Raw genomic sequence first — 25,839 nt, 5'->3', positions numbered from 1 at the left:
CAACAGTACATGATATTTTATATATTGAATGTGTTTTAATCGTATCAGTCAGTTATTTTGAAAGACTTAAAAGGGTATCATGCACTTTAAATTGACCCTTTCAATATTGGAACAGCTGATGGCATGTTTCATCTTACTGAATTAATGTGGAACAATAATTTACTAGAGGGCTCTTTAGTGTAGCAGAAAAAGACATAACAAGATGCAATGGTTGAAAGTTGAAACTGTGAAAATTTAGTTAACCACTGGTACACCTTACAAAGAGATGTGAATTTTCCATTACTTGAAATTTTGATATCAGGATTGAATGTCTTTTTTTAAAATGTGCTCTAGTTCAAACACAGGTTATTGCATTCAAAGCAAGAATTACTAGATGAAGTTCTATGGTCTGTGTTAATCAGGAAATCCCTTTTGACCTCAAAATCTGTGGGTGGAGTTCTGGCTCCACTGAAGTCAATGGTAAGATTTCCATTGACTTCATTGGCTCAGGATTTCACTTTAGGAATCTGTGAGCATGGAGAAGCCTGCAATGTCAGCCATTCCTTTGCTACTTTATTTATCTGGTTGTATTAAAGTAGCTGGAAAAGTTTTGAGCCCACAAATTAATGCATGAACATCACTGAAAATATTTTTGCTTTTGCCACATATTTGGTTCCTCCTATAAAATATTGTTGTTACCATGTAGAAAGAGAGAAGAGAGTGAGAATGACTCTCTAGAATGTTGATTAGGGTGTTTACCAGGGAGAGGGGACATCCAGGTTCCAGCCCTTGCTCCAGTCCCTGAATATTTAGCATGGAAAGTGGAACAGCTTCAATGGGAGAGATTGAGAGAGATCCACCCCACAATATCCCATAGCTAAGGCTGCGAGTTTGTCACGCAAGTCATGGATTCCATGACCTCTGTGACTGCTGCAGCGGCTGGTGCGCATGGCTCAGGGACAGCTCAGGCAGCCCCTTTGCCAGGTGCACTGGCCACTGCTGGGGCAGTCTTGGGCCACCACCCCCACCCCCTGCAGCAGAGTTTGGGTGTGGGAGAGGTTAGGTGTTTGGGGAATGGGATGGGGTGAGGCGGACTCTGGGTGGCACTTATCTGGGGTGCTCCCCAGAAGCGGCAGCATCCCCCTCATTCAGCTGCCAGGCGGAGGTGTGGCCAGGCAGCTCTGCTCACTGCCTCTGCCTACAGGCACTTCCACTCAGCTTCCATTGGCTGTGGTTCCCAGCCAATGGGAGCTGCAAAGCTGTGGTCTGGGTGGAGGCAACACGCAGAGCTGCTTGGCCACACCTCCGCCTAGCAGCTGAGCGAGGGGGATGTCGCTGCTTCCAGGGAGCCCCCCAGGTAAGCGCCGCCCAGAGCCCACCTCACCCTGTCCCATGCCCTTACCCCCTCTCACACCCAAACTCTGCTGCTGCTGGGGAGGGGCGGAGCCAAGTAGGGAGCCTGCCAGCCCCGTCAACCCCCTCCCCCAGCACCAGTGGGGGTCCCGGTTCGCACGCCACTGCCCGCACCCTCCATTAGTACCCGTGGCACTCATTGGCAATGCCACCCTCTTCCCCCCTGCTAGTTTTAGTCACGGGTATTTTTAGTAAAAGTCATGGACTAGTCACAGGCCATTAATTTTTGTATACTGCCCATGACCTAACCATGACTTTTACTAAAAATACTTGTGACTAAAACATAGCCTTACCCAAAGCCCAGTGGTTAGGGTAGTCTCCTGCAATATTGAAGACACAAGTTCAAATCCTTACTCCAAATCAGGCAGAATAGTGACTTAAGAACAAAGGAACTGCCATACCGGGTTAGACCAAAGGTCCATCTAGCCCAGTATCTGCCTACTGACAGTGGCCGATGCCAGGTGCCCCAGAGGGAGTGAAGCTAACAGGCAATGATCAAGTGATCTCTCTCCTGCCATCCATCTCCATCCTCTGATGAACAGAGGCTAAGGACACCATTCTTTACCCTTCCTGGCTAATAGCCATTTATGGACTAAGCCACCATGAATTTATCCAGTTCCCTTTTAAACACTGTTATAGTCCCACCCTTCGCAACCTCCTCAGGTAAGGAGTTCCACAAGTTGACTGTGTGCTGTGTGAAGAAGAACTTCCTTTTATTTGTTTTAAACCTGCTACCTATTAATTTCATTTGGTGACCCCTAGTTCTTGTATTATGGGAATAAGTAAATAACTTTTCCTTATCCACTTTCTCCACATCACTCATGATTTTATATACTTCTATCATATCCCCCCTTAGTCTCCTCTTTTCCAAGCTGAAGAGTCCTAGCCTCTTTAATCTTTCCTCATATGGGACCCTCTCCAAACCCCTAATCATTTTAGTTGCCCTTTTCTGAGCCTTTTCTAGTGCTAGAATATCTTTTTTGAGGTGAGGAGACCACATCTGTACACAGTATTCGAGATGTGGGCGTACCATGGATTTATATAAGGGCAATAATATTTTCTCGGTCTTATTCTCTATGCCCTTTTTAATGATTCCTAATATCCCGTTTGCTTTTTTGACCGCCTCTGCGCACTGCGTGGACATCTTCAGAGAACTGTCCACGATGAGTCCAAGATTTTTTTCCTGACTCGTTGTAGCTAAATTAGCCCCCATCATATTGTATGTATAGTTGGGGTTATTTTTTCCAATGTGCATTACTTTACATTTATCCACATTAAATTTCATTTGCCATTTTGTTGCCCAATCACTTAGCTTTGTGAGATCTTTTTGAAGTTCTTCACAATCTGCTTTGGTCTTAACTATCTTGAGTAGTTTAGTATCATCTGCAAACTTCTTTTACATGGTTGTTAAGCCACGGTGGTTCTTTTTTAGTTTTTTTACTGTGTTTCTTAATTTGGGGTATACATTGAAGTTGGGCCTCTATTATGTCTTTAAAAAGGGCCCATGCAACTTGCAGGGAATTCACTTTAGTCACTGTACCTTTTAACTTTTGTTTAACTAAACGCCTCATTTTTGTATAGTTCCCTCTTTTGAAATTAAATGCCACAGCGTTGGGCTGTTGAGGTATTCTTCCCCCCACAGGGATGTTGAATGCTATTGTATTATGGTCACTATTTCCAAGCGGTCCTGCTGTAGTTACCTCTTGGACCAGCTCCTGCGCTCCACTCAGAATTAAATCTAGAGTTGCCTCTCCCCTTATGGGTTCCCGTACCAGCTGCTACATGAAGCAGTCATTTAAAGTATTGAGAAATTTTATCTCTGCATTTCGTCCTGAAGTGAAATGTTCCCAGTCCAATCTTGGGATAATTGAAATCCCCCACTATTATTGGGTTCTTAATTATGATAGCCTCTCTAATTTCCCTTAGCATTTCATCATGACTATTACTGTCCTGGTCAGGTGGTAAATAATAGATCCCTAATGTTATATTTTTATCAGAGCATGAAATTTCTATCCATAGTGATTCTATGGAACATGTGGATTCGCTTAAGATTTTTACTTCATTTGAACCTACATTTTCTTTCACATATAGTGCCACTCCTCACCCTGCACGACCTGTTCTGTCCTTCCGATATATTTTGTACCCCGAAATGATTGTGTCTCATTGATTGCTCTCAGTCTACCAGGTTTCTGTGATGCCTATTATATCAATATCCTCCTTTATCACAAGGCACTCTAGTTCACCCATCTTATTATTTAGACTTCTAGCATTTGTGTACAAGCACTTTAAAAACTTGTCCCTGTTTATTTGTCTGCCCTTTTCTGATGTGCCAGATTCTTTTTTATGTGACTGTTTATCATCTGATCCGACCCTTACGTTATCCTCCTCTGTCCTCTGTTCCTGACTATAACCTGGAGATTCCCTATCATCAGACTCTCCCCTAAGAGAAGTCTGTGTCTGATCCACATACTCCTCTGCAGCAGTCGGCTTTCCCCCATCTCCTAGTTTAAAAACTGCTCTACAACCTTTTTAATGTTTAGTGCCAGCAGTCTGGTTCCTTTGGTTTAGGTGGAGCCCATCTCTCCTGTATAGGCTCCCCCCATCCCAAAAGTTTCCCCAGTTCCTAATGAACGTAAACCCCTCCTCTTTACACCATCGTCTCATCCACGCATTGAGACTCTGAAGTTCTTCCTGCCTACCTGGCCCTGCTCGTGGAACTGCGAGCATTTCTGAGAATGCCACCATAGAGGTCCTGGATTTCAGTCTCTTCCCTAGCAGCCTAAATTTGGCTTCCAGGACATCTCTCCTACCCTTCCCTTTGTCATTGGTACCTACACGTACCACGACCACCGGCTCCTCCCCAGCACTATACATAAGTCTGTCTAGATGCCTTGAGAGATCCGCAACCTTCGCACCAGGCAGGCAAGTCACCATACGGCTCTCTCGGTCATCACAAACCCAGCTATGTACGTTTCTAATGATCGAATCTCCCATTACTAACACCTGCCTTTTCCTAGCAACTGGAGTTCCCTCCCCCAGAAAGGTAACCTCAGTGCGGGGCAATCCCAGCACCATCTGGAAGGAGGGTCCCAACTATGGGAAGGTTTCCCTCTGCTCCCATTGACTGCTCTGCTTCACTGGGCCTGCCTTCCTCCTCAACAGCACAGAGGCTGTCTGAGTGGAGGTGAGACAATTCTGCAGTGTCCCGGAAAGCCTCATCAACATACCTCTCTGAGCTCCTCCAGTTCCGCCACCCTGGCCTCCAAAGTCCATACGTGGTCTCTGAGGGCCAGGAGCTCCTTGCACTGACTGCACACATACGCCACCCGCCCACAAGGCAGGTAATCATACATGCTACACTCAGCACAATAAACTGGATAGCCCCCACGCTGCTGCTGGGCTTCTGCCTGCATTGTCTCCTAGTTAATGAAAGGGTGGTTTAAAGAAAGGAGTTTTGGAATATGGTTTGGATTTTAGGTTTTAAGGGCACTACAGGGGAACAGGTAGGACCAACAAGGGACCTCCCCCCCTTCCCACTCCCCTTCCAAACTCCCTTGCAAAACTCCCTGATTGCTTGTGCACGGCTTTATAAAGCTTTATAAAGCCCTGGCCTGAGTTTATGCCCCGCCTACTAATTAAGGCTCAGCTAATTACTAGAGGCTTCAAGCTTTCAAACCTTCCTTTGAAGCTCACGGCCTCCAACTGCCAGCCACAGCACACGGTCCTTCAAACCACCAGACAAACAAACAGAGTGACAAACACAAGCTCAGCACACAGCAAGTAACCCCCAAACACAAACACACACACACACACTACAGGCAGTCACTTACCCCACAGATGCTGTATTTGCTCCTCCTTCACCTGGAGAACTCCGTTGCAAAACTCCCTGTTAGACTTGAACCTGGATCCCCCATGTCTCCAGGGAGTGCTATAATCACAATGCTATAAGGCAGAGGCTGTTTTGTGAATGGCTCCTAAGTCCCCTTGTGAATATAGCCCCTCCTCCCAAAAAAAAATTGGGACAAAAATATTTGGTGAATTTTAAAATCATTTTGGATGACCCCAAACTGCATATTTCTATAAATAAACTCTTCATCCAAAAAATTTTGCCCATCTCTAGTTAAGGATATATAAAATAGATATTGTTTATCCATTGCACATTAGTCTGTCATCTAAAAGCTATCATCTCTGATCTTGTGTCTACAACAGGATGGCGGGGATATGCAGTGAAGATTGTATTGGTCTGGCTTTGCTTCAAAGTTCTTTAAATAAATAAATGGTTAGGAGGGAATGAAGTTAGTGTTTACAAAAAAGGTGCCACAATGACAGTCCTGAAAATCAATATTCTTTAGTGATACACAAAACAGACACAGCATAAATAGTAGCATTGCCAATTTTCTCTCACAGACAAACCAAAGTGAGGTGGATGAGAGGTGAATCTGATCTCCATGCCCAGACTCTCTTTGGCTTTTCTGCTTAGATTTCCAGCAGTGCTGTCAACTGTCATGGCAATGAGTTTTGTGTGCTATGAACACAGGTGTCCTTAGAACTGGACTTATACCATCAACTCCTTTTACTCTAGTCACAAAGCAATCTTCAGATGGTAGCTATTTTCACTTGCTGCTGAAATGGATTTGAATACATGATTCTTAGTTGACACTCTATATCCCATTGCTACTTCTGTGAGTCAGGCAGTGTCTTGACTCCTGTTTTTTTCCCTTTGTCCCTCTAGCCCCCTATGTTATTGTACACCTTCTTAAAGCCTTCTTTTAGTTGTTTTTCCTGGTACAGCTCCACCCTTCTGCCCCTCAGCATTTAATTTACTTACACTGCTATTTATCTCACTTCTTAATTTACCTATAAGTTCATAGGTGTTACCATACTGGTGCAGAATGTGGGTCTAGCATGCAGCCTCCACCAGTGATCAGTAGCTTGTGGTTCATATGAAAGTGAGAAATTTCCATAATGTGTCTAGCCATCTGTGCAGTTATGTACATAGGACGTGAGGGAAAGAAATTCCACTCTGACCTTCTCAAACGATCAGCTTGGACCCTCAACATGAAGTGTGTGGGTATCCTAGCTAGTTATATATCAGAGGGTAGCCGTGTTAGTCTGGATCTGTAAAAGCAGCAAAGAATCCTGTGGCACCTTATAGACTAACAGACGTTTTGGAGCATGAGCTTTCGTGGGTGAATACGATGCATCTGAGGAAGTGGGTATTCACCCACGAAAGCTCATGCTCCAAAACGTCTGTTAGTCTGTAAGGTGCCACAGGATTCTTTGCTGCCTTAGCTAGTTATATGTCATCTCTTCCCTTGGCCTAACCGGAAACTTTTAGACTCTGGCTGTTGAATTGTTTTAACATAATATACAACATAATAAAATGATGTGAAAGCTGGATGGTGGGGTTTGATCAGATAATAAACAAACTTACTCAACCCATTAAGAACATATGAAGAGTATATGTATTCCATATGTTTGATAACATATACAGAGCCTTTGAAAGCTTAGCTTTGATGTAATGCCAACTTTGCATTGACTCACAGACTTTCAAGGTAAATTAATTTTGAAAGAAAGTGAGAATAGAAATTAAGATATTTTTGCTTAATATATAAAATGGACATATCTTGTCTTCTGAGATGTCGAATGAGCTAAAAATGAGACAATAAACTATTTGTTTGGAAACGTGTTTGTTAAATGATACTGATAGCATTTAGCTAGGCTAAATCCATGCTAATCCTTTGGTACCAGGTAGATGCAGCATTTATGTACTGTGCCTGAGATTATCACATTTGGAAATCTTGACTCCTGGAACCAAAGTTAGAGCCAGTAATAAGACAGATTTTATCACTAATATAAAATGAGGGAGACTGGGGTGTTTGAATGACTGGTACTGGAATATTAAAGTTTTCATCTCTGTCACTGGTCTGAACTGGGCTACAGTTAGCAGTGATCAAAATGTGAAATGAGTCAGTAATTCCAGTCCTTTTTTGGCAGATGTGTCCCACTTGAAACCAAAATTGGCATTAATTGGCACCCTGGTTGATCGTCTTATCAATGAGGGCAAGGCCTGAAGAGTAGGCAGTCTGACCTAGCATTTCTCCCCAAGAAGAGGGCCAAAGAAGGCCTGAGTTAAGATAGGAGGAGGGACTGTTCATCCTGCATGTTTTCTAGAGAGCTGACAGTCTGGCATCTTTCACAAACACTAAATGTATCACACGGAAAAATAATACCAAATAAAAGGCCTGATTCTGCTGTCAGTTACACAGGTATAAATCAGGAGCTACTCTCTTGAAGATTGTGGAGCTGTGCTTGTGTGAAAACTCTGTAAAGGAGAGGCTGGCAATTTATACCTGATTCTACTATCCATTTGTTCAGTGTCTGATGTTTTAAGATAGAAGTTTAAAAAAGCTAATGCTAAACAACTTCAGCCAATCAGAGAAATAAATACAAGAAGAAAATGTTTCTTAGAGGGAAAAGGATCATAGTACTCAAGGGAATGATCTGGACTCTCCTCTCTGTCTTTGCTTAGTGTTGCCTGAGGAGTCAAGAAACGAAGCCTTTCCAGAGAGGCCATTTTCAGTTTTGCCACATCTCTTTTGAGAACACTGTAAGAACTTGTTTACACAGAGAAATTGGCTGGCATAGTTATAGCAGAATAATTATTCCACTATAGCTGTTCTAGTGTAAACGCCTCCCACCCCTTGTGTAGAAACTATTCCAGAATAAAAGTGCCTTGATTCTAGATTTATTAAAGTGGAGTTATTATTCTGAAATAGAGTCTCCAAGTGTGTGTATGCGAGGGAAGCTATACTGAAATAGCTATAGTAGAATAATTATTATGCTACAGTATGATAGCCAGTTTCCCTGTCTAATCACACAAACCCAAATACCCTTACCCTACCTCACCCCTTCCCCCGAGGCCCTGCCCTTTCTCCAAGGCCCGGCCCGCTCACTCCATCCCTCCTTCCTCCATTGCTCACTCTCCCCCACCTTCACTCACTTTCACCAGGCTGGGGCAGAGGTTTGGGGTGCGGGCTCTGGGCTGGACCAAGAGGTTCAGAGTGTGGGAGGGGGCTCGCAGCTGAGCCTGGGGCAGAGGGTTGGGGTGCAGGCTGCAGGCTCTGGGAGGGGGATTGGGTGTGGGAGGGGGCTCAGGGCTGGGGCAGGTGTTGGGGTGTAGGAGGATGTTTGGGGTGCTGGCACAGGGAGGGGACTCGGGGTTGGGGTGCAGGCTCTGGCTGGGCGGCGCTTACCTTGGACGGCTCCCGGTTGGCGGTCCAGTGGGGCTAAGGCAGACACCCTGCCTGCTCTGGCCCCACGACTCTCCTGGAAATGGCCAGCATGTCCTGGTGACCCCTGGGGGAGGGGCCAGGAGGTGCCACACGCTGCCCCTGCCTGCAGGCACCACCCCTTCACCTCCCATTGGCCACAGTTCCCAGCCAATGGGAGCTGCAGAGTTGGTGCTTCAGGTGGGGGCAGCGTATGGAGCCCTCTTCTTCCCCTAGTGGCCGCAGGGAAGTGCTGGCCACTTCTGGGAGAGGCGCGGGGCCAGAGCCTGCCTTAGCCCTGCTGCGCTGCCTGACTTTTAGTGGCCTAAAGTCTCCTGGTTTGACTTCAGCAGCCTCTGGGAGATAGAGCCTGATTCTGAGAGATTCTTGGCGAAAGGAGTGTTGGCAACCCTACTGGGTACACAATACCTAAGAACCTTCCACTACGTGCAAGCAATAACGTGGGCTTAACTCTCCACCTAAATCTCCATCACATAAACCTCTGAGGGAGAACCTGACAGGAAAGTGCTTTCCCCTATAGCAATGTGGTAAAAATAAACCTAAGCAAGCACTGCGTTGCTCCCCAAGCTCCAGAGTGTAATCTGTGATATGGTGTGGTCAGCAGTTAGTCACTTTTTCAAGAGAAGTCCCAGTATATTCTCTTTATCATCAATGACATTCACAACCTGAGCAATAAATTCAGCTGAGGTGCACCAGAGAGCAGTACCATCAAGCAAGCTTTCTTAATACAGCCACTTAGCGTCAACCCAACATACTGCTGTTCCCCAGACACCTCCAGATAGAACCTCCAGCCAAAAGTCATTACTTCAAGGACCTGCTGGATCCTCACCCACATTAACAGCACTGTTCTGATGCCCAGCAAGAATTCCACACTCACAAGAACTGCAGAAATGTCAGAGCATTAGTGGTTACTCAAGACTCTGAGTATCCCGGCATTGGTTTGATCCTGAAGATGGTCTTTCTTCTCACCAGCTACCTACTCCTAGGACTAGACAGAGCCAACCATTAAGGGGAGATGTCATGGTATAATTCCCCACTCTGAACCTTAGCATCCAAAAGATGAGTACCAGCATGAATTCCTCTAAGCTCAATTACCAGCTTAATACTTGTAGCGCTGCCACCTACCAGGAATTCCAGTGCCTGGTACACTCTGGTCCCCACAAAACCTTGCCCAGGGACCCCCAAGACCTAGACCCTCTGGATCTTAACACAAGGAAAGTAAACCCTTTCCCGCACCATTGCCTCTCCCAGGCTTCCCCTCCCTGGGTTACCCTGGAAGATAACTGTGATTCAAACTCCTTGAATCTTAAAACAGAGAGGAAAATCCACCTTCCCCCCTCCTTCTCTTTCCCCCTCCCAGACTCTCCATGAGAGAGAAAGTAATCCTAACACAGAGACAAAATTAACCTCTCTCTCACCCTTCCCTCCTTTCTCCCCACCAATTCCCTGGTAGATCCAGACCCAGTCCCCTGGGGTCTCACCAGAATAAAAAAACAAACAGGTTCGTAAACAAGAAAAGCTTTTAATTAAAGAAAAAAAAAACAGTAAAAATTATCTTTGTAAATTTAAGATGGAATATTTTAATGGGTCTTTCAGCTATAGACACTGGGAATACCCTCCCAGCCTAGGTATACAAGTACAAATTAAAATCCTTTCAGCAAAATACAAATTTGAACTCCTTCCAGCCAAATATACACTTGCAAATAAAGATAACAAACATAAGCCTAACTCGCTTTATCTACCTAGTACTCACTATTCTGAACTTATAAGAGCCTGTATCGGAGAGATTGGAGAGAAACCTGGTTGCACGTCTGGTCCCTCTGAGAACCCAGAGTGAACAGTAACCAAATTCTAACAGCACACACAAAGCTTCCCTCCCTCAAGATTTGAAAGTATCCCGTCCCCTGATTGGTCCTCTGGTCAGGTGACAGCCAGGGTCACTGATTTTGTTAACCCTTTACAGGCAAAAGAGATATGAAGTACTTCTGTTCTATTAAACCCTACTATCTGTTTATGACAGGAGATAAAAGAGAAGAAAAGTGGGAAAAATAGGCTGGCTGTTCAGACTTCAGTATTACAGAGCAAACAGCATTTTGACTACGTTGCCACAAGTCCTCCTCTTTTCTCCCCTTCACCCCCTTTTTTGTGCGTTTCACTAAATTTTGTCATTTTTAGATGTGAGAATAAATATTTCTGTAACTGTTCTGATTTATCTGTAAGAAGCAAAATTCTAAATGCCTTGCCTCTTTGTAAATGTTTAGGTCTCTCCAGTACACTCGCCATGTGGAAATGCGTAGTTCTGCTGTTGCAGAGTGAAGAGCTGATAGTAAGGGATACAGCTGCTGATGTCATAAGGGTGGCCCAGTCTCAAAGCAATATCTGTAACAAAACAGGTACAGTTTGGTAATTTTTCTGTTGACTTGGACATTACTGGGTATTTGAGAGAAGAAAATATTTCCCTTTTCAGCACAAAAGACAGTGCTTTAATGCTTGATAATTGTAAAGTGACTCTCACATCTCTTATCACAGTGTGACATCACATACTGTAGAAGAAAATGGTTAATTATGGAGGTTTAACACCCTTTTTTTTCTAGTTTTTACATTTCTTGGTATAATGTGGATATAGTTATGTGTTTTTTTAGGAGAGACTGCTACAGTATTTAGAGATGGTTCTTCATGTCATGAGTCAGACTGGCTCTGGTATAAGCAGTAATTTTGGAAATCCTGATCCATTTATATTAAATCATAACTGGAGATAAGGAATGGAAGAGGCTGCTTAGACCCCAGGGCAGTGCAGCCAAAATATTCTAACATGAGATGGCAGGGGACTGGGAAACAATGCTCCTGTGCTCTATTCCTGTCTTAGCTACTGATTCATTGGTGGGACCCTGGGAAGAGCCCCCTCATGTGATCACTTCCCAGATTGCTGTAAAGGGAGCCAGGTGCTGAACCTGTCAGCTTCTGAACCTCTGGTATTTTAAGCAAACAGAGTCTGAATGGAGCCTAGCCACTGCTCATAGACTCATAGACTTTAGGGTCAGAAGAGACCAATGTGATCATCTAGTCTGACCTCCTGCACAAAGCAGGCCACAGAACCCTACCCGTCCACTTCTATAACAAACCCCTAACCTATGTCCGAGTTATTGAAGTCTTCAGATTGTGGTTTGAAGACCTCAAGCTGCAGAGAATCCACCTGCTGCTGTGTTAGGGCCTCTGGACACATTTTTAGAGTGTGAATCTTTGGTCTGGCACCTTCTTCTGAAAGCTGTGACCATGCAACCCCCTGCTCAGCCCCTGGACCAGTGCTGACTGCTCAGACTCCTCCTGTAGCTTCAACATACCTTCTCCCTGAAGTTTCCTCACCAATCCAAAAACATTTGTTGGGCTGGGGTCAGAGTCATATGGGGCCATCCATCCATCATCCCCTTCTCCTCTTCTGCCCCATGCTTCCTATGTCTATGTCTGAGTCTTCCTTCTGTGATTCTTTTTAAAACTCCTCCTTTGTTGCTTCTGTCCCTTCGTCTTGCTGCTCCTAACTTTCCACTCTCTTCTCTTCCGCTTCCCCTGCATACAAATGGAAACTATCTTCTCTCAGGTCCAGCAAACCTTCTTAGCATGTCTGTTGTCTGGTAACTAAAGCACAGTCACTAAAGTTAAGTACTCGCCACTATCCCTAGGGCTGGGTATGTGCTAGGTCCTACCTGACCTTGATGGATACACATATAGAGACATTTCATAATACAGCAATTACTTTATAATAGCAACCAGAATTCATAAATTGTATTTAGATTCCCCAAATCATCACAGGTCCCTTATGTTCTCTCTGCCTCAGTTTGCTCATTTGTACTATGTTTATTAGTTTACAGAAAAAAGCTCAAAGACTATTATTAGCTTTAACTAAGCTTGAATATTATTCCATAGAACTTGGATGGTATCTTACATTATTTTGACTAATCCTGTTTCTTTGCCATCATATCTTACAATGGAAATGAAAGTAATTGAGCGTGAAAGTTTAATTTCTGTATAGATCAGAATGAAAAATGGGTGGCAAGCATTCTGTTATCATACATTTTGTGATTTTCAGGTCCTGCAATGAAAGCTGTGCAGGTCCTGCAATGAAAGCTTTTAAAGCTTATTGTTAAACCTTGTAATTTTTCTTCTTCTCCAAAAACACTAGTTAACGTGAGTGATTACGGCTTCTTATATTTTCAGTTTAAAGAGACATCTGTTTTGTTTAGTTCATCAAGCCTTGCTCCAGCCCTAAAACCCGGTGTATTATTATATACTGCCTTCTGGAGATTGATATAGCTGCAATGTCTAGCTTTTCTTGCTGATCCTGTAAGACATATAATTGATGTGATTTTGCCAATAGAAGCCTAAATGGAAAGAATGTCAACAGGATTTTCCATTTATTAGAATACAGTGCCTATCTGCCATGATTATACAAAAGTCACCATGCTGAAATCCGTCTTCTTTATTATTTTTTCTAATTGTCAGAAATATGAGTGTTTGGTGCTGGCCATGCCAACCACCCTCCCTACCTTTTTTTTTTGTGAACATCACTTGTACCAGCATTTTGCACAAGAACCTCCTCTGAGTTTAATTTTTTTGTGGACATATTTAAGCCTCCCCTGAAGAGGCAGTGCTGGAACTTTTTAACAGGACAGCTTCTGCTTTAATGTTTGATTAATGTAATGTATCCAATGAGGCTATTCGTGGCATGATAACTGTTCCTGAAGTTTCATATAAGATTCAAACTGGTCCCATTTTTCCCTACCAAAGCGTACAGTAGTGGGGCGTGTGTGCCTCTGTGCAGAATTATAGAATTGTAGGACTTGAGGGGATCTCAGGAGTTCATCTAGTCCAGTCCCCTGCATTCATGGCAGGACTAAATATTATCTAGACCATCCCTGACAGGTATTTGTCCAACCTGCTCTTAAAAATCTCCAATGATGGAGATTCCACAACCTCCCTAGGCAATTTAGTCCCATGCTTACCACCCTTACAGTTAGGAAGTTTTTCCTAATGTCCAACCTAAACCAGCTGTGTTGCAATTTAAGCCCATTGCTGCTTCTCCTATCTACAGAGATTAAGAAGAATATTTTTTCTCCCTCCTCCTTGTAATAACTTTTTATGTACTTGAAAACTTTTATATTGTCCGCTCTCCATCTTCTCTTCCCCGGACTAAACAAACCCAAGTTTTTCAATCTTCCCACATAGGTCATGTTTTTCTGGATCTCTAATCATTTTTGTTGCTCTTCTATGGATTTTCTCCATTTTGTTCACATCTTTCCTAAAATGTGGCGCCCAGAACTGGACACAATACTCCAGTTGAGGCCTAATCAGCGCGGAGTAGAGCAGAAGAATTACTTCTTGTGTCTTGCTTGCAACATCCCAGAATGATGTTTGCTTTTTTTGCAACAGTGTTACATTGTTGATTCATATATAACTTCTGATCCACTATGACCCTACAGGTCCCTTTCTGCAGCACTCTTTACTAGACAGTCATTTCCCATTTTGTACATGTGCAACTGATTGTTCCTTCCTAAGTGAAGTACATTGTATTTGTCCTTATTGAATTTCATCCTATTTACTTCAGACCATTTCTCCAGTTTGTCCAAATCATTTTGAATTTTAATCCTATCCTACAAAGCACTTGCAACCCCTCCCAGCTTGGAGTTGTCAAGTATAATTCCCAAATCTGGTCCTTAGTGTCCAAAATATGGGTACTAGCATGAATTCCCCTAAGCTTAATTATCAGCATAGATCTGATAGCGCTGCCACCAATCAGGAATTTTTAGGGCCTGATACCCTCTGGTCCCCCCAAACCTTCCCAGGGGACCCCAAGACCCAGATTCCTTGAGTCTCACAACAAAGGAGAATAAGCCATTTCCCTTCCCCCTCCTCCCTCCAGGTGTTCCCTCCCTGGGCTCCTGGAGAGATATACAGATTCAAACTCCGTGAATCTAAACAAAGGGATTCCACCCTTCCCCCCCTTCTCTATTCCTGTTAAGTACAGACTCAATTCCCTCGAGCCTCAACAAGGGGGAAAAAAACAAAACAGGTCTTCAAAAGCAAAACTTTTAATAAAAAGGACGAAAAAGTAAAAGGTTTATCTCTGCAGTTTAGATGGTCAACAATACAGGGTCTTTTAGCTTATAGAAAATGGATAAACAGCCTTATCCAGAAAAAATACAATTTAAACTATTTCCAGCAGACTACACATTTGCAAATACAAAAAAACAATATAAAAGCCTATATTGTCTTTCTACCTTTGTACTCACAACTTGGAGACAGAAGATTAGAGAGCCTGGAGATTCCTGTGGTCACTCTCAGAGCCCAGAAAGAGAACAGACCAAGAACAAAGGACTCACACTCAAAACTTCCCTCCACCCAGATTTGAAAAAGTCTTGTTTCCTGATTGGTCCTCTGGTCAGATGTTGTTTGTTAACCCTTTCCAGGTGAAAGAGACATTAACCTTAGCTATCTGTTTATGACAGGAGTCATCTGCAGACTTTATGAGTGTACTCTCTCTGTCATTATCCAAATCATTGATGAAGATATTGAACAGAATTGGACCTACAACTGATCCTTGAAAGAACCCACTCAATATGCCCTTCCAGCTTGACTGTGAACCACTGATAACTACTCTCTGGGAACAGTTTTCCAACTGTTATGCACTCACCTTATAGTAGCTCCATCTAGATTGCATGTATCAAGATAGAGCTAATCTTAACTTTGACTCTGCTTCTACCAGATGAGATATTTGAAATTTGAGTCTATGTATTAATAGCAAATTATGAGGTTGGTTGGTTGGGACGTGCATATAGCAGTTATGGTGCACTTTCCCATGATTTCTACCACATTAGTGATGTCTGTGTTACCCCACACATGTGTGGCAAGTGTGGGCTGGTGTGAGACCATATGTACCTCTTTTAGGCTATGCATTATGATTGTAGAATAATGAGATCAGAGGTAAATGATCTTACTGTACGTTTTAGTATGGTTTTATGCCCAATAACAACTACAACCTTACACAGTTCTTTGATATGTTAAATGACCTCCTTGAAGGACAAATGCATTATTATTTAGTACAATACGCTAGTGTTTTTTAACCTTTTTTCATTTGCGGACCTTTGAAAATTTTCAAATGGAGGTACGGACCCCTATGGAAATTCAGCCTGTGCTCCACAAACCGCTACCATAGAAGTCTTAGACTGAAAACTGACTAAACAGAATTCAACTATGAATGTTGCTCGTGTTCAGCATGGCATTTGACTCAGTATGAGAAAGGGTGCTAAGGTGTGGGCTTCTGTGGTAATGACAACACTTCCGGGTTTTACCTGTAGGTGGGATATTCACATACTTTTGATTGATCAGAAAAACGGAATGCCTTTTCTGTGACCTGAAACTTTATATTCATAGTCACCTTTCGCAGACCCCTTAGACATAGTCTGCGTAGCCTGAGGAGTTCACGGATCACAGATTGAAAACCACTGCTATGCTCCATGGTTTTTGATGATTGCAATGCTCAGCTCCATCTGCTGGCTAATCCATGCAGCTGCATATCAGAGTTAGTTTTTAGATGGCAGTGGCAGAAATAGAGACAAATTAATAAGGATAATATAAAGCAGTTACCAACATGACAATGGTGTGTAAATAAAACTTTTGTCCCTCTTGTGGATTGGAAGGAAAAGTGCACAGAAGAGCATCTTTTCTGAGAGAGATTGTGCTAAACCAAAAAACACATTTCTTTTTTATAGACTAGTGTTACTTTCCAGTACTGTCAGTAAACTGAAGTTCATTTTATATATATTTTAATTTATTTTGAAAAGCTGGCTTTAATTTTGTTCTAAAAATTGATTCAGATGCGGATGGCTGCTGCCATTTTTCTGAGAAAGTCATGACATATGGAAACCAAACTGTCTAATTAAGAGCAAGATTAATTATTGTTTTGTTTGCCTAAAATGGAAGCTTGTCAGGTAGTTAAGGTCTTACTAATGACCTCTCCATTACAAATCCAGTCAATGACTAAAGTTATTGGATGTATACTGACTTTGTTATTGCTTTGTCATGCATTGAGGTGTAAACTTCTGTGAGATTGTTTTATTGCTGTTAGTATGAGGGAGGGCACAAGAAGTATGGTTTTCAGTGTAAATGTATAATAGTTTCTTTGAAATCTAATTAAATTAATGACTCATGGCCGTGTACTGTCTAGACCCATTCACAGCCCTATTGCTTATCCCAGAGCTTATTCCTTAAAAAGAAAGATGATTGAAATCAAAGAACAGGGACCTTCCTTCCTTTACTCGTGGTCATTTTCCTGAATGTCCTGAGATGTTCAGGTAATTCAAGGCTGGAATGAAAGCTGCATCTATTACTGTATCATTTTCAGTTTGGCTTTTGTTTACGAAGGAAGAAATGTCTTGAGTGAGGCTGTGGGCTTGTTGAGATTAGAAAAATTTCACCTGTTTAAATAAATCATTTTATAATTGTCCTGGTTAAATGTTTGCAAACCTCTAATATAGTTGCCCTGAAATAAATTAGCCCTAATACTGGTAAATTTAAGACCTGTTTAAGTGCACGTACATTAGGACCTAGAACCAGATTAACTAGATTGATTTAACATTGGTTTAGTTACATTGTTGTAGACTTGGGGGTAGAGCTGTAAATGAGGCTAAATTTTTTAGACGGGCTTATGTAATTTAGCAGCGTAAATCGCTTTTTCAAAAGTAGTATAGGTATGTAGGAGCCTAAGTTTCATTGAAAATAAATGGGATTTTTAGGCTCCTAAATGCTTATATCACTTTTGAAAACAGGACCAGGGCTCCTGAGTCATGTAGTTGTGTTTGAAAATTTTGTCCCAGGCCTATAATAATTTTTGTTCTGAAGGCCAAAAATGTAGACCTCTTAATCCTAATCTGAATCTACAATTCCAATATTTTACCATTAAGAAAGTATCAACAAATAACATGAATGTGCCAGAAGTCCTCATTTGACACAGGGCAATTCAAAGCCATCTCTCCTGATTTCAGTGCTGCTCCCTGCTGTCTCTCTGTGTCATCTAGGAAAAGTGGTCACTCGGTGCAAATGACTAATATCCCAACCTTTGAAGCACCAACAGAGGTTCTTCAGCACACACGCACACACACACTCTCTCTCTCTCTCTCTATTGTTTTCTCTCTCTCATCATGAGACCATAGAAAAATAGACTCCCCAGGGCGAAGATTAACCACTGTGGCTAATGTTTGTGCAGCACTTTGAAAATGTAATGCACTATGTAAGTGTTGCTTATCATTTCTAGGCGCCAGTATATAAGAGTTGAGGGAAATCTGAGGGCGTCTCTTATTAACAGAGGGGCTGATCGTAGTAGTTGTTAAAGGCAGGGGATAAGCCAAGGACGAATTCTCCACTCCACTCCCCCAAATTGTAAAGGAAGTTTTGTTTTAACTTAGAGGGCAGAGCCCTAAGACTTCATCTAAAGTTTATATGAAGACAGACACAGGACTTACAGTTCAGTGAGTGAATGTCTTGTATGCGTCACTGCATTCTTGCTGTATCTTGCTTAAACCTGTCAAACCAATTGCAGTACTACAGCATTTGTAGTGTCTCAGTAACGAGTAGGGTTTGGCTACATTGTTTTACCTTTCACCCAGGGCAAAATAATTATTTCAAATTAGTTAAATTTACTGACTGTGTTAGACTTTTTGTTGTTTTTCTATTGAATTCACATTTTATCAGGCTATTCTGAAGCCGTCAGTCCATCTCTATTTTCCCCCTCTCATGCCCTCAGCAGAAAACTCACATTCAGAGAGAGTAAGAGGGAAATGAGACTAGTTGCTTCACTGTGGAGCTGGCCTGGAGGAACGAAGCACCCCCAGCCATACTGATTTAGTTCCACTGAAGACTTACTCACTTCCTTGGCAGTGCTCACTGAGGAATAGAAATCACCGTACTAGAGAGAAGATTTGGAAGCTGTTATCCCAGGATGCATCACTGAAGATCATTAGGGTGCTCAATACAGTATCAGTAGGGTGACCATAATTTCCTAAAGGAAAAACAGGACACTGCAGGGGCCAGCCCAAACCCCCCCTTCCTCCCCCCCCCCCCCCCCCGCGTGGGGCCGGCCTGAGCCCCCCTGCTGCCCACCCACATGGGGACAGCCCAAGGCCCCCATATACCCCTGCAGGCCGGGTAGCCCAAGCCACCCACTGCTGCTCACTCACAAGGGGACAGCCCGAGGCCCCCTGCTGCCTGTCCACATGGGGCCAGCCTGGCCCAAGCCACTCTCCTGAGCTCTCCCTCCCGCACGGGGCTGGCGTTGCTGCTCCCCGCCCTGCACATTCATCCTCACTCCGCTTTAGTTTCATGATCAGTTGGCAAGACCAAATGGGACAATGCCCAGTTTTGCTATAGAAGTTGGGATGGCTGGGATGGGGCTTAAAAAAGGGACTGTCCCAGCCAAAACAGGATGTATGGTCACCCTAAATATCAGTAACAGTATCAGCCTTGTTTAGTAATGTGATTAGTTCTGGCTTGTAGTATCTCAGTTCTATTTTATTGCATCAAACTTAAAGTTTGCCTGCAGGTTGTCAGCCTTTAAGTAACCCTTACTTTGCATATAGTGATTAGAAAATGTAAACGGGGTGCGGGATATAATAAAAAAAGTGTGGTACTGAAAAAAATTGAGTGAAAATCATTTTCAGCAGATTCACAGAAAATGTATGTGTGGGAAATCTCAATTCTTTGACTGAATCAAACTGTTTTTATAAAACTTTTCTACCTGTGAATCACCTTCCTAGTCTGCCCTCACTCTCCTCGTTACCCCCAAAAAGTTGCACAATGCGCTGTTCTCTAAAAAATACAACAATTTGGGTTTTCATAGGTAACGAAGCTGGAATGGAAATTAAAAACTAAAACTACAGCTTGATCTAAAAGCAAGCATGAAGAAAACGAGATTTTTTGGGGGGCTGCTGCAGTGTTGCTGATTTCATTGTTTGGATCATAGAATCGTAGGACTGGAAGGGACCTCAAGAGGTCATACTTCACATGCCCTGCACTCATGGCAGGACTTAGTATTATCTAGACCAGGGGTGGGCAGGGTTGCACAACTGTATGGAGGGCCGGGTAGGGAAGGCTGTGCCTCCCCAAACAGCCTGGCCCCTGCTCCCTCCCACTTTCCGCCCCCTGACTGCCCCCCTCAGAACTCCCAACTCCTCCAACCCCCCCTGCTCTTTGTCCCCTGAACGCCCCCTCCCGGCACCCCTGTCCCCTATCCAACCCCCCTGCTCCCTGTCCCCTGACTGGTCCGGCCCCTATCCACACCCCTGCCCCATGACAGCCCCCCTGGGACTCCCACCTCCTATCCAACCGTCCTCTGCTCCTCATCCTCTGACCACCCCTTCCTGGGATCCCCCACCCCTAACTTCCCCCCCAGGATCCCACCCCCTTATCCAACTCCCCTCCCCCAACTCCCTGTCCCTTGACTGCCCTCCTGATAGGCCCCCCCGGGACTCCCACTCCCTACCGTCCCTGTTCCTCATCCCCTGATGTGGCTCGCGGGCCGTAGTTTGCCCATGTCTGATCTAGACCATCCCTGACAGGTGTTTGTCTAACCTGCTCTTAAAAAACTCCAGTGATGGAGAATCCACAACCTCCCTGGGCAATTTATTCCAGTGCTTAACCACCCTGACAGGAAGTTTTTCCTCATGTCCAACCTAACCTGCCCTTGTGGCAATTTAAGTCCATTGCTTCTTCTCCTGTCCTCAGAGCTTCAGGAGAATCATTTTTCTCCCTCCTCTTTGTAACAACTTTTTATGTACCTGAAAACTGTTATAATGTTCCCTCTCCATCTTCTCTTCTCCAGACTAAACAAACCCAATTTTTTCAATCTTCCCTCATAGGTCATGTTTTCTAAACCTTTAATAATTTTTGTTGGTCTTCTTGGGACTGTCTCCAGCTTGTTCACATCTTTCCTGAAATGTGGCGCCCAGAACTGGACACAATACTCCAGTTTAGGTCTTATCAGCACAGAGCAGAGCAGAAGAATTACTTCTTGTTTCTTGCTTACAACACTCCTCCTAATACATCCCAGAATGATGTTTTCTTTTTTTGCAACAGTGTTACACTGTTGATTCATATTTAGCTTGTGATTCATTATTACCCCATATCCCTTTCTGCAGTACTTCTTCCTAGGCAGTCATTTCCCATTCTGTACATGTGCAAATGATTATTCCTTCCTAAGTGGAGTACTTTGAATTTGTCCTTGTTGAATTTCATCTTATTTTCTTCAGACTATTGCTCCAGTTTGTCCAGATTATTTTGAATTTTAATTCTGTCCTCCAAAGCACTTGCAACCCCTCCCAGCTTGGTATTGTCTGCAGACTTTGTACGTGTATTCTCTCTGTCATTATCCAGATCATTGACAAAGATATTAAAGAGCGATTCCAGTGCTGATAGCTACTCCCCTCGTGGGAGTGGGTTTTTTTACAGCGCTGGGCTTGTACCACAGCAGTGCTTTAATGTTGGTAATGAAGACATACCCTAAGTTGTATTTCCCTAGTTTGTTTATGAGAAGGTCATGCAAGATAGTATCAAAAGCCTTACTAAAGTCAAGATATACAACATCTACTACTTCCCCCATCCACTAGGCTTGTTGCCCTGTCAAAGAAAGCTATTAGGTTGTTTTGACACAATTTATTCTTGACCAATCCATGCTGACTGTTACTTACCACCTTATTATCCTCTAGGTGTTTGCAAATTGATTACTTAATTATTTGCTCCATGATTTTTCTGAGTACAGAAGTTAAGATGACTGATCTGTAATTCTCTGGGTTGTCCTTATTTCCGTTTTGATAGATTTGCACTACTATATTTGCCCTTTTTCAGTCCTCTGGACTCTCTCCCATCTTCCATGACTTTTTGAAGATAATCGCTAATGGCTCAGATATCTCCTCAGTCAACTTCTTAAGAATTCTAGGATGTATTTCATCAGGCCCTGGTGACTTCAAGACGTAAGGATTGCCAAAGTGCTGTTTAACATGGAAGAGGAGAAGCAACTTTTATCGGTATTACCAGTATAAAGAGATGGTAAAAGAGATTGGAGTCAGGGAGGTGTAGCTGCGTGTGTTTGTGCTAGAACTTGTAGTTGAGGTGAGGAATGGGAGAAAGTGGAGAGAGAATCAGGTGAAAGTATACTAACATAGAAAGAGAAGAGGAAAGAAAAAACCCTGCTGAAATGTGCATGTCCACTCACCTCCCTGTGAAAACTTTACTTTAACTAACGTAAATCTGTGCCGAAGTTTTTCACACACACACACACACACCCTTGGAGGGACCTAGTAAATCACTTCAAAGAGAGATAATAGATAATGGAGTCTGTGTGATGTTGGTGTTACACAATGGACCTGGCATTCATCACCACCACCACAGGTGATGTCAGCAAATCAGTAGTGGCTGGTGTGATTGCAAAACTTCCAACCCAGCTGTCCTCTACTGCTGATCAATGAAGAATTTCAAGACAAGTGCCTGAAATCTAATCAGCTCTAGTTGTTAGTGAAGTAGATAAGAGTTATTCCAGCTGACCCTGCAACACCACTACCTTTTCGTCCACCACTGTTTCAAATACCATGTTTCCAGTGGTTCTGTCTATGCCTTTTAAAATACCATTGCTCACATGTCAGTATGCATTATTTGTAATTTCCCACCATTACAGTAGCACCTAAAGACTGCAATCAAAATTGAGGACCCATTGTTCTAACATAACATGTCCCTGCCTCCATGTCTTATATGAGGACATTGAGGGAGCCAGAGATTGTTATCTTAGAAGAGAGGCAAGAATAAGAGATATAATAGTCTGATTCTATAAATACCAGAAAATACAAAGATCAATTACCTCCTAAGGGAAGTTATGGGGGCACCATCACTTCATGTAATTTGTTTTAAGCTAAACTGGACAAAAAAACCAGCCTAAATGAGGAAATAAAAAATAATATCTAGATGCTGTAGCTCTATAAAATATCAATACTTCACCATACATCTAGATATTTCAAAGTACTTCCCAATATTTTCATTACCACAGTTGCAGAGTAAATAAAGCATACATCCAAAGATAACTCATCTTCACTACTTTCCGTATAGATGCTGTAGTGACAGAGTAAGACATAGTCTCTTGCAACTCCCCCAGTGATGTGAATTTGATGGGAAATGCTGGCCAAGTAGGAGTGAGTTACTCAACAGCAGAATTTGTTAGACAATTCTTCAATGTTGGTGCAGGACTTGCATGTTTAGAGACACACTGAGGTGTTAAAATCTCTCTTGGGTACTTTAGATAACACAGGTTGAGGATAAGGGCAAATAAGGGTCAAAGACCTGCATGAGTATTTTTAGTGATGCTTGAGAGTGTAGTAAAAAAGAGATTCCCTGCAGAGAAACAACAGCAGATTGAGGACTGGTCTACCCTAAAAATTTAAATTATAGCTATGACGCCCTAACCCCAGATGTAGTCAGGTTAGATTGACAGAAGAATTCTCCTGCTGACCTAGCTACTCCCTTTCAGGGAGGTGGATTACCTACAGTGGTGGGAAAATCTTCCTGTTAGTATAGTGAGCTGTAAAGATGCTGGTTCTGGTGAGACCCAACTGAGAGTGCCAATTCAAGACAAATTGCTTAAAGCAGGGCAGTTACAGTGCAAGGCTGGGGTTTCTATGCACACCAAGGCAAACCAAACCAGCCAAACAGAGAAAACTTTGGTTTTACCCCACTGGCTAACCATAAGTCACACAAGCAATTCCCTTAGACACTCCCAGTATCACCACTAGTGCCACTCGTTATGGGGACAAATGGTTATGAAAACCAATGCCCCAGTAAAAGAAAAAACGTTCTCCCAATCCCAAAGGACCAAGCCCCAGACCCAGGTCAATATACAAATCAGATCTTACCCACAAATCATGCTGTTGCCAATCCTTTAGAATCTAAAATCTAAAGGTTTATTCATAAAAGGAAGAAGATACAGATGAGAGCTAGAACTGGTTAAATGGAATCAATTACATACAGTAATAGCAAAGTTCTTTGTTCAGGCTTGTAGCAGTGATAGACTAAACGGCAAGTTCAAATCAAGTCTCTGGAGTACGTCCACAGCTGGGATGGGTCATCAGGCCTTTGTGTAGAGCTTTCGTTTGTAGCAAAGTCCCTCCAGAGGTATGAAGGAGGATTGAAGACAAGATGGAGGAGCTTCAGCTGCTTTTTATATTCTCTTGCCATGTGGTCTCTGCTTTCTTTGTCCCCAAGATAAGCTGTCCATCACGTGGCATGGAAAAACTTCAGAGTTCTGTCCATAGGCGTGTCCCTGCATACCTTGTTGAGTCACAAGGTGTGTCTGCCTTCTCTCAGTGGGTCAGTTGTATAGCTAATGGTCCTTAATGGACCATCAAGCAGGCTAGGCAGAGCTGACATCAACTTGTCTGAGGTGTCACCCCGAAGCATAGCATAAGTTTGAAATACAGACAGTATAGAGCCAGTATTCATAACTTCAACTACAAAATGATACACACATATAGACAGCATAATCATAACTAGCAAATCTTAACCTTGTCTTAAACACCTTATTTCACCTCCTTTATAAAAGATTTGGTGTCACTACAGGACCTTGGTTGCAACAATGATCTGTATGGTCCCAGTTCATGTCAATAACATCACAAGCATCTACACTGAAGTGGCAAAGAGTCCTGTGGCACCTTATAGAGTAACAGAGACATTGAAGCATGAGCTTTCATGGGTGAATACCCACTTTGTCGGATGCATGTAGTGGAAATTTCCAGAGGCAGATATAAATATGCAGGCAGGAATCAGGCTAGAGATAACAAGATTAGTTCAATCTGAGAGGACAAGACCATCTTCTAGTAGTTGAGGTGTGAACACCAAGGGAGGAGAAACTGCTTTTGTAGTTGGCTAGCCATTCACAGTCTTTGTTTAATCCTGAGCTGATGGTGTCAAATTTGCAGATAAACTGAAGCTCAGCAGTTTCTCTTTGAAGTCTGGTCCTGAAGTTTTTTTGCTGCAGGATGGCTACCTTTAAATCTGCTATTGTGTGTCTGGGGAGATTGAAATGTTCTCCTACAGGTTTTTGATATTGCCATTTCTAATATCTGATTTGTGTCCATTTATCCTTTTCCGTAGAGACTGTCCAGTTTGGCCGACGTACATAGCAGAGGGGCATTGCTGGCATATGATGGCATATATTACATTGGGATGGTGTAGCTGATCTGGTTAGGTCCTGTGATGGTGTCGCTGGTGTAGATATGTGGGCAGAGTTGGCATTGAGGTTTGTTGCATGAATAGGTTCCTGAGCTAGAGTTACTATGGTGCGGTGTGTAGTTACTGGTGAGAATATGCTTCAGGTTGGCGGGTTGTCTGTGGGCGAGGACTGGCCTGCCACGCAAGGCCTGTGAAAATGAGGGATCGTTGTCCAGGATGGGTTGTAGATCACTGATGACGCGTTGGAGAGGTAAAATGCTGCACTGCTGTAGCATTTTAAGTGTAAACACAGCCTGAGAGAATAGTGGGCCTGAAGTGAGAGCCTGTTTTTCTACCTGAAGAGGCCACCACTGTTGAAACTGCAGTAGTAAAAGAAAAGACAAGAGGTGGGCAAAAGAGGATAGAATATTATTTTGGGGACAGTTATTGAAAAGAATAAAATATATATAACTCTTCGAAAAGAGATTTCCCTGTTGAAGGAGGAGGGCACGAGTAGTAAGGAATTCTGGAAATATTTAGTATGGAAGTAGGGAAGAACGTTCACTAGTAACATCACAAAGGTGAACTAATGTCACCTGTGCTTGCAGAAGAATGAAAAGAATGGTGTTTGCAGTTAATGAGGAGGATGTTCCAATTTTAAAAAAAAGTTTAGACTGTTGTTTAGAGTGAATATCTTTAAAATACATAGGGATACTATTTGCAAGGTGTAAGAAGAGGTGAAACTGAGGTGATGACTCATTTTCCTTTTCTGCTGGTAATGATAAATGCTTTTATTTATGTATTTGAGCAGACTAGGAATTTAAGGAGAAATTGCAGCACCGATGACAGATTTAACCCATCATAGATTCAAAGGAATACATTTGTAATAGATTTTGCTTACCTGATGATGATGTTAGTCCTA

General features: G+C 42.9%; 1 protein-coding gene across 1 annotated transcript in view; it reads left to right on the top strand.

Annotated features, from left to right (window-relative positions):
* The window catches only part of THADA (THADA armadillo repeat containing), a 334,882-nt gene that overhangs the window by 282,216 nt on the left and 26,827 nt on the right, over positions 1 to 25,839 (top strand). The window contains 1 exon segment of the mRNA XM_030557656.1: positions 10,946 to 11,077. Coding sequence (XP_030413516.1) covers positions 10,946 to 11,077 — 132 coding nt within the window.

This window comes from Gopherus evgoodei, chromosome 3, assembly GCF_007399415.2.
Source record: "Gopherus evgoodei ecotype Sinaloan lineage chromosome 3, rGopEvg1_v1.p, whole genome shotgun sequence".
Taxonomy (NCBI): Eukaryota; Metazoa; Chordata; order Testudines; family Testudinidae; genus Gopherus; species Gopherus evgoodei.
This window is presented reverse-complemented; position numbering and strand designations above follow the sequence as displayed.